The following is an 11,481-nucleotide window of genomic DNA, read 5'->3' as shown; positions in this document are numbered from 1 at the left end:
CAATGAGAATATTGGAAAGAATGACACTTATAAAAAACATATGAATATAAAAATACAAATCAAAAAACCATGGATGTTCTTATTACAAAAAAGGTAATAAAAAGGTTTAACAGCTGCGTCGTGAAAGAGAACAGAAAAGGTTGGGCCCTTGACCACACCATTACCATGGCATTACCACATAATAATTATTTGTTATTTTAGATAACATACAATAAATAAATGATTATACCCATTACTATACGGCTGATGCTGTTGTTGCGAGTCCGCCTGAATCGTCTTCAGTACGTGCAGTGCCTGTCTTGCCTTGCCTCGAGTTGTTAGACCAATAAATATCTGGTTGTTTGTTCTAAGAGAAATGTAGATATGAGGTGCGTATTTCACACATACTGTATATATTTTTATCACTAAATAAATTGTTATGTGTTAAGGCGTGTCTCCATATTGCACGGCAAACTATCGAACATTGACTCGCCAGCTAACCCGGTATCCATTGCGATCAGATCGCGTTGGCTGGCGAGCCAGCCCGGTATCCATTGCGCGCGGCTGCCTCGCGAGCCAATGTTCGATAGTTTGCCGCGCAATATGGAGACAGGCCTTTATGTTCATTGCAGGTACTACAAGTATCAGTTACAACACACAACATGCCACTAGAGACTGCACATGTTAAAGAGGCAGAAGCGGGGGGTGTGAGGATAGAGTCTAGAGTGATGTGTGTGCAGATTGAATCCAGTGTGCCGTGTGTGAAGGCAGAGCCTGGAGAGGTGTATGTGGAAACAGAGCGCAGAGAGGTAGTGTATATAAAAATGGAGCCTGGAGAGGTGTGTGAGGCAACAGAGCCCGGAGAGGCGGTGTGCAAAAAGACAGAGCCTGGAGAGATATGTGTGAAGACAGAGCCCAAAGTGCCATGTGGGAAGAAGGAGCATGAGTGCGAGGACAGAGGAGCGAGCGCGGCGGCTACACCGTCTGGACTGTATACCAACCACGACCTCAAGAATGAGCTTGTGTTGGGCCCTGAGGAGTGGCAACTTCCTCAAGGTTAGTTTATGAGAAAATCTTTTGTTTTAAAATACCTTATAAGACAGAGGGAATATATTTCCCATCTGATTATTACTTTATTTTAAAGTGATAAGGTTCAGTTTTCCATAATTTTAATACCCTTATAAAGGGTTAACTGTTTGTTAGATGTGTTGGAATTAATGAAAATTATCAAGTACCCTGTACCCTATGAATCATAAGTCATAGTTTCCCATGAATGACAAATAAATTGGGTTATAAAAATCATGGAATTTCTTCAATTTAAACATATTACAATGTGGTCTTAAAAGAAAACTGCTGCCATCGAGTTTAAGCCTTTACCAGGCTGAGATTTCAAAATTACAATTGAATGTATTTACTATTTTTGCTTGTACTTATTTAAATTCAATGTTGAGGTGTAAAAGTGTCCTTGTGGAAGTTAGAAGTCTTACTCATCGGAAATAGAACACATGTTTGAAGTGCCGTATGTGGGAAATATATATCCCTTAGCCTGGTAAAGGGTTAACCTATACCTCTGAACTGACACGATAATTGTGCAAGAAACTCAAACAGGCTTACATTACGGTATAGCTGCTTGAAATAAACATTAATTAATACTTTAATATAAAAATATTTTGAACATAATTGATTGTGCTGTTTTTGAATATATCCCATCAAAAACATAAATGTAAAAAAGGAGAGCCAAGTTCAATACAAAAATTATGCTTGGCTGTGGGGTTCGCCGCAAAAAGAATGGAGATTTAAATGAGTGCCAAGTTCTATGCAAAATCGAAATATGTATTTATAGGAACAAAATAACATTATAAACAAGTATTAAACTCTATTTCTTTGCTTTATTGGATACCTATAACAGTTGCTGTTATTTAAAAAAATGCGAGATCTTAAAGCAGGTTAGATTTGACTTGGCCAGTTTTCATTACATCACTCATTTTATAAAGTTATTCAACATATATATTTTGTAATTCTGATAAAAACTGGCCAAGCCAAATCTACCCTACTTTAAGATCTCACATTTTTTTTAAATAACAGCAATTGTTATAGGTATCCAATAAAGCAAAGAAATAGAGTTTAATACTTGTTTATAATGTTATTTTGTTCCTATAAATACATATTTCGATTTTGCATAGAACTTGGCACTCATTTAAATCTCCATTCTTTTTGCGGCGAACCCCACAGCCAAGCATAATTTTTGTATTGAACTTGGCTCTCCTTTTTTACATTTATGTTTTTGATGGGACATCAATACTTTTTGTAAAGAAAACTAGGCACGTATTGAGATTTAATGTTTTTTCTTGTGTTTCCGCTGCATGTTTTTTACTTCTGTTCTTTGTATTAATTATGTGGTGCCGCGCGCCGCCAACGACACACCGTTGGCCGGTTGTTTAGCGCGTATTACAGGTTTTTTGTATGGGGACCCCCCCCCTATTTTTTAACTTTTTTTATTTTTAGATTTTTTCCTACGCTTACACACAATTACCGAGCTAGATTCCAAATTTCATCCTTCTAGGTCATCTGGAAGTAGGTTAGGTTTAGGTACTATATGTAAGTCACAATAAAAAAGAAATTTGTATGGGGACCCCCCCTATTTATTAACTTTTTTTTGTTTTTAGATTTTTTCCTACGCTTACACACAATAACCGAGCTGGATTCTAAATTTCATCCTTCTAGGTCACCTGGAAGTAGGTTAGGTTTAGGTACTTATATGTCAGTCACAATAAAAAATGTTTTTTTTGTATGGGGACCCCCCAATTTTATAACTTTTTTAATTTTTTTGATTTTTTCCTACGCTTTCACACATTAACTGAGCTAGATTCCAAATGTCATCCTTCTAGGTCATCTGGAAGTAGGTTAGGTTTAGGTACTATAGGTATGTCAGTCAGTCTTAAAATTTACGATTTTTTGACCTTCATATCTTTATAACCGTTTGAGCTAGCTTCAAGAAATTTGGGCTTCTAGATGTCCTTATGGATATAATTAAACACACGTAGTTTTATGTGTTTACGTTAAAGATGTTTTGAGTTATAGAAGGGTCAAAAGTGACACCAAGTGGTTCGTGTAATATTACACTTGGCGCTGGCTAGCCAGTTCCTTTGCTTGAACTTGGCTTGACACGCTGCCGCGTGTCTAGATCCCAAATTGATAATTGGCATTTCAGTGTGTTCGGACAGCAGCGAACGGTCTGCGATGAATCATTCCGTGGTGATCGAGCACCTTCCCAGCGAAGCGACTGTTCTAAGTGGAGAAAAACCATACACATGCGAACACTGTGACAAACGATTCAGAAACAAGTCTATCTTAAGGAAACATATGCAACGCGCACACTTGTCGACCGGGCCAAGAAAAATCGCTTGTGATTCTTCTAGTGCTACACCCCAGGCCAAATCGCTTGTATCAAAGAAAGAAAAAACATACAAACGAAGTCGCCAGAAAATACGCACTGGAGAGAGGCCTTTTCATCAATGTAGTTACTGCGACTACAAAGCTCTTAAAATACATCACCTACAATGTCACATAAGAATACACACTGGCGAGAAGCCTTACGCGTGTAGCTACTGTGATTATAAATGCAGTCAGAAATCAGCCTTAAAAGGACACCACATGATTCATACTGGGACAAAGCCGTTTAAATGTAGCGTTTGCGACTACAGCTGCAGGCTGAAAACAACCTTGCTAATACATCAGCGGGTACACACCGGAGAGAAGCCGTACGCATGTAAGCTTTGCGACTACAAGGGCAGTGCCAGGGCAAACTTACGAAAACACGAAATGACACATACTGGCGAGAAGCCAAAAACATCATACGCATGTAGTTATTGCGAGTTCAAGTGCTATGCTAGTTCAGTCTTACGTAAACACGAAATGAGACATACTGGCCAGAAGCCATTTCAGTGCAGTTACTGTGATTACAAATTCAGTCAAAAATATAACTTACAAAATCACATAAGAATACACACTGGAGAGAAGCCGTACAAATGTAGTCATTGCGACTACAAGTGCAGCGATAGGTCGGCCTTACGATCTCACGAAATGACACACACTGGAGAGAAGCCTATTCAATGTGGCCACTGTGATTACAAATGCCGTAACAATTCAATGCTACGACGCCACCAGAAGACGCATATTGGGACGGAGCCTAAAAATGGAAAAGTTGCGAGGAAAAGTGCAACCTGTACTATAACAGCACCTGCGAAGTCGCCAAATTATACACACGGGGGAGAAGCCTTACAGGGAACGTGTCGGGGTACTCTCGGGAATGGCAATAAGGAGTGAGGAGCGAGGCTTGCGACCACTCCAGACCGCATACAGCGAAAACCGAAGTCCACAAATTGCGGGCATCTTTCTCTGTCACTCTAATTACACCTTAATTGGAGTAAAACAGAAACATGCCCACAATTTGCGACCTACGGTGTTTGCACTCCAGCTCTTTAGAAAAAAGTGGACGACGTCACGAGACCGTTTTTCCATACAAACGTAGTTCCTATTTTCCCATTTGGATATTAACATCAAAGAAAATATTTTTACAACTTGATGTATAAGTCTATAAGAAAAAGTATAAATTATAAATATTCTGACATAAAAGCACTAATTTATTCTACTTTTTTTTTTCATTTCCTACATATACTCACTAACGAGTATAGTATTTTTCAAATAGGAAGGGTATGCGACATGTGGCGTTTAAATTGTATGGAGAAGACCTGTGTATACCCCATCTTATCTGAAAAATACTATAGAGCCTCGGAGTAATTAACAACGGAGACGCCATGTCTAAAATTTTCGGTACAAAATAGTCTGCCGTTTTTTGCGGGGGAGGGGCACATCAAATGTATGGGTACGTCATGTCAGATAAACGTCAGTCCATACATATGGTTGACATGTGGTTGACCATTGGCCGCCTATTTTCGACAGAGGGGAACGCCTGTTAATGGCGGCTCCATTGTTAATTACTCCGAGTATAGAGCCTTCGACGCTGCCAGGTTAGCGCGTTCTCATTTCAAACAACATAGGGCCACTTGCACCATCCCACTAGCCCGGGGTTAAGCAGTTAAACCGTTAACCCAATGTCAAATTGTACTGGTAACTATGGCAACGCCAGGTTTAACCGATTAACACCGGGTTAGTGGTTTGGTGCAAGTGGCGCTTATAGGTAGAACAGAATAAATAAAAGACGGAAATTCCACTAATTCGAGTTTCTTGTCAGCATTGACGGGGTTATACTGTACAATAAAATAATAAACTTAAATACACAGTATTTATTTCGTATTACATTATAAATATGGCATATTTATACTACAATTACTACAAAACAGTCAAATACTCTTATCAGTAACTAGCGACTATTTCCGATCATTATCGGTACTGTACTAGGTGTTTTCCAAAGGATGTCTCCTTCTTACGTGTCTTTTTAGGGTTCCGTACCCAAAGGGTAAAAACGGGACCCTATTACTAAGACTTCACTGTCTGTCTGTCAATTGAAACAGTTGAAATTTTCTATGGTGATGCATTTTTGTTGCTGCTATAACAACAAATACTGAAAAGCACGGAACCCTCGGTAGACTCGGACTTGTCCGGTTTTTTAAGTTAGTTTCAGTCGACTTGAGTGGTTGTAGCTACAAACAAATTCTCTCCAGTGTGTGTCTTCTGATGTCTTAGCAATTCTTCATTTCGCCTGCACTCGTATTCGCAATTGCTACATTTAAATGGCTTCGCTCTAGTATGTATCATCTTGTGCCTCTGTAAGTGTGTTCTCCGACTGAATCTGTGATCACATTCGCTACACTGAAAAGGTTTCTCGCCGGTATGTGTCCTTTCGTGTCTTCGCAACTTTGAAGCATCGCTGAACTTGAAATCGCAATAGTTACATGTGTAGGGTTTCTCTCCGGTGTGCATTCTTTGGTGGACTATTAAATTTCCTTTGCGATTGCACATGTAGTCGCAGTGGATACATTTAAATGGCTTTGCCCCGGTATGTATCAGCAGATGTGCTTGCAAGCTTGCTTGCTGACTACATTTGTAATCGCAGTAGTTACATTCGAACGGCTTCTCTCCTGTATGTATTCTCTTGTGTATTAGCAAGCTTGCCTTCAGCCTGGAGCTGTAGTCGCAATCGTTACATTTAAATGGCTTTTCCCCAGTATGTATCATCTGGTGACTACGTAGGGTTGCTTTCCGACGAAATTTGTCACCACAGTGATTACACGCAAAAGGTTTCTTGTCAGGTTGTCTTGCTGTGTTATGTTGTGAGCGTTGTTTTTTACGGGTGGCCTGTTTTTTACGGGTGGCCTGTTTTCTGGGGCGCGCGGAGCTGCTTTCCGAACACACTGAAACAAAAATTAGAAAATAATAAATAAACGGATTATAGGTATAACCCGTTAAACGAACTTGAACTACCTTTCGAATTTTCCCTTAACCAACACTCATGGTTACTGATGGGGAAACTACTTTGCCATAAAGTTCATCATCTCTTAGTAGTAGAGATGCAACGGATAGTTGTTTGGCCGCCTGACCATCGGCCGAATATCCGGTACCCGGCCGCCGAATATTCGGCCAGCGGAACTATATCTACATTTTGATTTTTCAGGTGCGCATTCTGCAGGTTTGACCTGTTTCCTAGTAAACGTTCGCGCGTACTCTTTTCTAGGTTCGAAATGAGTGCGCGTGCAAGTCAGTGGAATGAATAAATTGTTTTAAAATAATAAACAAGTACGATTATGACCGTGTCTGTTTCTTAAATCCAATTTGTTTACTCCGAAATCAAGCAATGTTACTATCCGGCAATTATTTACTATCCGGCCGGATACCGGGTAGAGACCTACTATCCGGCCGGATAGTAAATAATTGCCGGATAGGCCGGATACCGGATAGTAACCGGATATCCGGTGCATCTCTACTTAGTAGTACTGTACTATTTTGTAGGTTACGTTGTATACGGCCCCGGCTATCCTCTGAATATAATAGTAGCAGGAAAAAATGGTAGCACTCACCCGCCGCTGACGGGTCAGCGTCACTCATCACATCATCCGTCTCCGACTTTGCGAGGGGATCTGCAGCTGAAACAATAACAAGGAGATGTGTTACATGTAATATTAGTTATATCTACGACCCGGAAGCAGCAGCAATAGGGAATATTACGCAAAACTCTGCGTAGATGGCGTCACTAGGCCAAACACATGGTTCAACGTGAAACACGACAGTCGAAAGTTCGGTTTCTGCCTCTTTGTCACCCTTATATTTCGCGTTTCGCGGTAGGCCACCTGTAAACAAACCGCCTTGATGCATCAATGTCATAGTGAAAACTAGTCAAAAAACCTGTTTAAGGCCTAGTATGTTTAAGTTACTCTATAATTTTACTAAACAAATTAGTGCTGCACTCTGGCGGCAGAACATTGCAGTAATACTCCCTATTATTGTATAATTTTTTTCATCATCGTAAATACACTAAATCAGCATTTCCCAAACTTGAGTGGGCCCTACAGTTACTAGGGAATCTGAGTGTTACCAATTATATGCCCTTTTTAACACGGCCACGAGGTGGGTCCCGAATTAGGGTATTTTCCTACTAGTCAAATCAGTTACTTTTTTAGAGCTGTCAAAACGATTTGCTAATATGGAATTTATATGAAACATTACATCGTGACGTCACAGTCAACTCACCTACTTTTTAATTTTTTATCCGATTTATTAAATATTTATTAAACTTGTGTTTAAAAATAACTCCTATCTGTGTTTTTCTAATAATTATCTGGTGCTTTATTTCGTGCATGGTGTAAAATAATTTATTTTAAATACAGTATAATACCCTATTGGCAGTTTTTGTTAGGTGGGTCGGAGCCCAGTCAACTTTGAGAACCACTATACTAAATACTTGCTACATACGTATTTAGGAAATAGTTTACCTGTTACATCTTCCTTAGTCTTCTCTTCGCCGACCTCTGACAGCTCTACCAGTATGGGCACTTCATCTGAAGCAGAAATAATTATATACGTAGGCAACTCTGAAAGTTCTTAGAAAAGGCTACTTAGAGATCATATAACAAAAAGAGGCATATTATTTATGAAAATATAACTCTTTATACTTTTTTTGAGGTATATGCAATTTGGTCGTTATCTGTGTTTCAGGATTGATGGCAATTTGGAAATTGTACATCGAGCGTTATTCCAATTTCGACCTAAGAATTTTTTCGTATTACTATTTATAACGATTTTCATTCTGGGCTCAGCCAACAACAGAGTTGCAGTAGGCTTCAGTTATAGTTTCATAATGAAGCCTAGTTCTTGTACGTCTGTTTATTTTTTAAATTACACATTTAATCGCTTTTGTAGTTATTCAACGGATGATCATAGAGAAGCATGTCATTCAAGAGTGACGTCAAAAGTTTACATCGCACAGTTGTGCGGTTAATAAAAAATACTGGCAAAAAATTGTATATCAGTAGTTTTTGATATCCCTCAGTATTCATATGACACTGTTAAAAAAATCTTGCTTAAATTATTTTGTGTCAAAAAAGCTTGAATCCCGATGGGTACCTCATGAATTTCATACAAAACCTCCGAGGACCTAAAATCGCCATAGAAAAAAGGCATTGGAAGAATGAGCTGTATGCGGTTCAGGGTAATCCTATCCTAATGAAAATTTGTACGCGTGGTCAGAAAGAGATAAAGCACGCATTAAAATAAAGAGTAACGTCCTAATTACTTCAGCTTTTTCTATTCTAAATTAACACTTTCAGTTTGCCCCTCGTAAACCACAGACTAAACAAACATCACTTTATGATGCATTCCAATGATCGAATTGAAACTGTTGTGAGACATACGAACATTGAATAATTTTACTGTTTAGACTCACTTGTTTTAAGTCACTCGCGCGACATGTTTCGGAGAGCCTAGGTCTCCTTTCTCAAGCACTAACAGTGCGAGCAGCGTTCGCGACGGCCGTGTATCGCGTACTGCGGCTCGACGCGTCTAACGCTGCGCGCGCGCGCCGAGTAAACAGGTTGGGGGAGGTCTTCCGCTCCAAGAACAACAACACCAACAACAAACAGAACAACAAGTGAGTCTAAACCGTAAAATTATTCAACATTCCAATGATATTGATACGTTATACGCGCTCCAAAATTAACATAATTTGAGGCTCCGTCCAATATTTCGCTTATGGAGAGTGTTCCGTCACAAAAACAGAGACTCGCTGCGTTAGAACATAGATAACTGGACTAGCCTTTCAGTAACTTACACCTCTGTCAAAAACCTTGCACAATGTGAAAAAAATCGTGTAATGACAATTGACATATCCATGTGTGATATATTTGTGAGCGTCAATATGTGAGAATATAAGTGTGTGTTGGCTAATGCACTCCATCTTGTTATATCAGTTATGTAACGCTGCCATACATGATCCAAATTTTTTTTATTAAGCTATGAGCTTCATCACATCTGATATTTGAGTAATTCTAAGCATTTCTAGCCTGGGAGGCAAAAAGAAGCGTGCGTCTAAGACGGCCGCCACCCGTCATCTTTAAAAAAAAACTATTCTGCTCCTGGTGGCTACTAGGGCAAGTTTGGTATAATTTTCGTATAAACCAAAGACGTAGAATTCATTGCTGATATTTGTTTTTTTTCAGTTTCATAGTAATTTTACAAGAAAAACGCAAAAAGTTGAAAATTTTGGTTGAAGATTTTTGCTACGCGGAGCGGAAACTACAAAAGATAGAAAGTTGAAATGTAATCTAGTGTAGATTACATTTATAAAGTGTACAAGAGATAAGAAGCGATTTTGAGAAATTCAACTCCTAAGGGGGTTAAAAAGGGGTTGAAAGTTTGAATCCATTACAAATCCGAGTAGACGCACATTTCTTATTGCTTCCCAGGCTTGAAATGCTTAGAATTACTCAAGGAACATAAGTTTGTATGGGTTTCAAGTTTTATTTTAAGCTAGGAATTTGACTCTTCGTAAAACGATATATTATTAAAATACAAGAAAACTAATTTCAGCGTTTTTGAAAATTCATCCCCTAAGGTGGTGAAAAAGGGGTTGAAAGTTTGTATGGATATCAAAAAATTTTTCGAACGCGGGACTTGAATCTTTGTATTTGGGGATATTATTAAAAGACAGGAAAAGTAATTTCAGCGTCGTTATGTAAAATTCATCCCCTAACAGGGTTAAAAAGGGGTTGAAAGTTTGAATCCATTACAAATCCGAGTAGACGCACATTTCTTATTGCTTCCCGGGCTTGAAATGCTTAGAATTACTCAAGGAACATATGTGATGAAGCTCATAGCTTAATAAAAAATTTTTGGGTCGACTTTATAACTGCTTCCGCTATTAGGGGGTTGTATATGTATGTTCGCGATAAACTCAAAAACTACTGAACGGATTTTCACGCGTTTTTCACTTATCCATAGAGTGATTCCTGAGGAAGGTTTAGGTGTATAATTTGTTAAGGTTTTGTGTAACCCGTGCGAAGCCGGGGCGGGTCGCTAGTGTGATATATATTGTTGTTACAGAAATAAGTGTTGTATTTATAGTTATACACTAAAAATAGACAAGTACTTACAAAACACATTAATTACAGAGTCATCATCCGCGCCATCATCCGTCCGCTCGGATTTGACCGCAGACTCCGCTGGACAACACAAGCAATGTTATTTAATAATAAAAACACCAATTCTAAGAATATCTCTGCTGTCCTAAGTACAGTAGGGCCTTAATAATCGGTACACAGGCTAATCCGAACTGTCGAGTGACCCCTTTCTTTGAGGGACAAAGACTTTGCTTGGTCAATAAATAAAATCTGACTGACTCAAATAGATGAGTTCTTCAAATGATTTCACATCGCAATTATGTACTTAGTGTTAAGTTACTTTGTTAATAAGTTTATTTGTATTTGTAATTTTAGAGTCTCTTAAGTCTCATTAAATATTTTTCAGAATATACTTCTGTTTTATATCAAACATACTATAACCTGAATGCTAAGTGAGTCCGAACAGGGGTAGATTTTTTGTAGTACAGATTATCAAGGCCCTGCTGTACTATGTAAAATTACTTTATGTTGGGTTAAGCATATATTATTACCTAACCCATATATGTGTCGTTTCCAAGCAAAAGGTCCCACTTTGTTGCTTGCCATAAGGACACTTTGACAGGTTATTCATAATAAAGATACAGCAAATCTCATCCAAAGTAGAACCTTTGACTAGACTTCGACACATATGTATTTGTCTTGCTTAGTGAGTGTAAAATTTTAATTTAGATAATTATTTTACACTCAAACACCAAACACACGTGAATAACAGATAAATAAAATTAGTTGTTAAAGCCAACCTTTAACAAGCAGTGCCTGCAGCTCGGCCTGGCTGCGCTGCACTTGCAGCTTGAAGTCGCTCGCGTCTCGCAGGCGGCCCACGCACGCCGAGCAGATGCCGCACGAGCCCGAGCCGCCCACCACCAGCTGT

At 38.9% G+C, this 11,481-nt stretch overlaps 1 protein-coding gene across 3 annotated transcripts in view; it reads right to left on the bottom strand.

Annotated features, from left to right (window-relative positions):
- Nucleotides 1-5,303: 5,303 nt before the first annotated feature.
- LOC134673874 (zinc finger protein 501-like) overlaps nt 5,304-11,481 on the bottom strand; it is a 62,031-nt gene continuing 55,853 nt past the window's right edge. For 2 of the 3 annotated variants that reach the window (XM_063531927.1, XM_063531928.1), the window contains 5 exons: nt 11,351-11,477; nt 10,584-10,652; nt 7,929-7,994; nt 7,017-7,082; nt 5,304-6,353 (listed from right to left, as the gene is read on the bottom strand). In XM_063531927.1, the coding sequence (XP_063387997.1) occupies nt 5,620-6,353; nt 7,017-7,082; nt 7,929-7,994; nt 10,584-10,652; nt 11,351-11,477 (1,062 nt within the window). In that variant the 3' untranslated portion in view covers nt 5,304-5,619. The remainder of the gene's footprint in view (nt 6,354-7,016; nt 7,083-7,928; nt 7,995-10,583; nt 10,653-11,350; nt 11,478-11,481) is intronic. The other variant, XM_063531926.1, reaches the window with a different exon arrangement.

Source organism: Cydia fagiglandana, chromosome 19 (assembly GCF_963556715.1).
Source record: "Cydia fagiglandana chromosome 19, ilCydFagi1.1, whole genome shotgun sequence".
Classification (NCBI taxonomy): domain Eukaryota; kingdom Metazoa; phylum Arthropoda; class Insecta; order Lepidoptera; family Tortricidae; genus Cydia; species Cydia fagiglandana.
The sequence above is the reverse complement of the archived record's forward strand: the minus strand, read 5'-3'. Positions and strand labels throughout refer to the sequence as shown.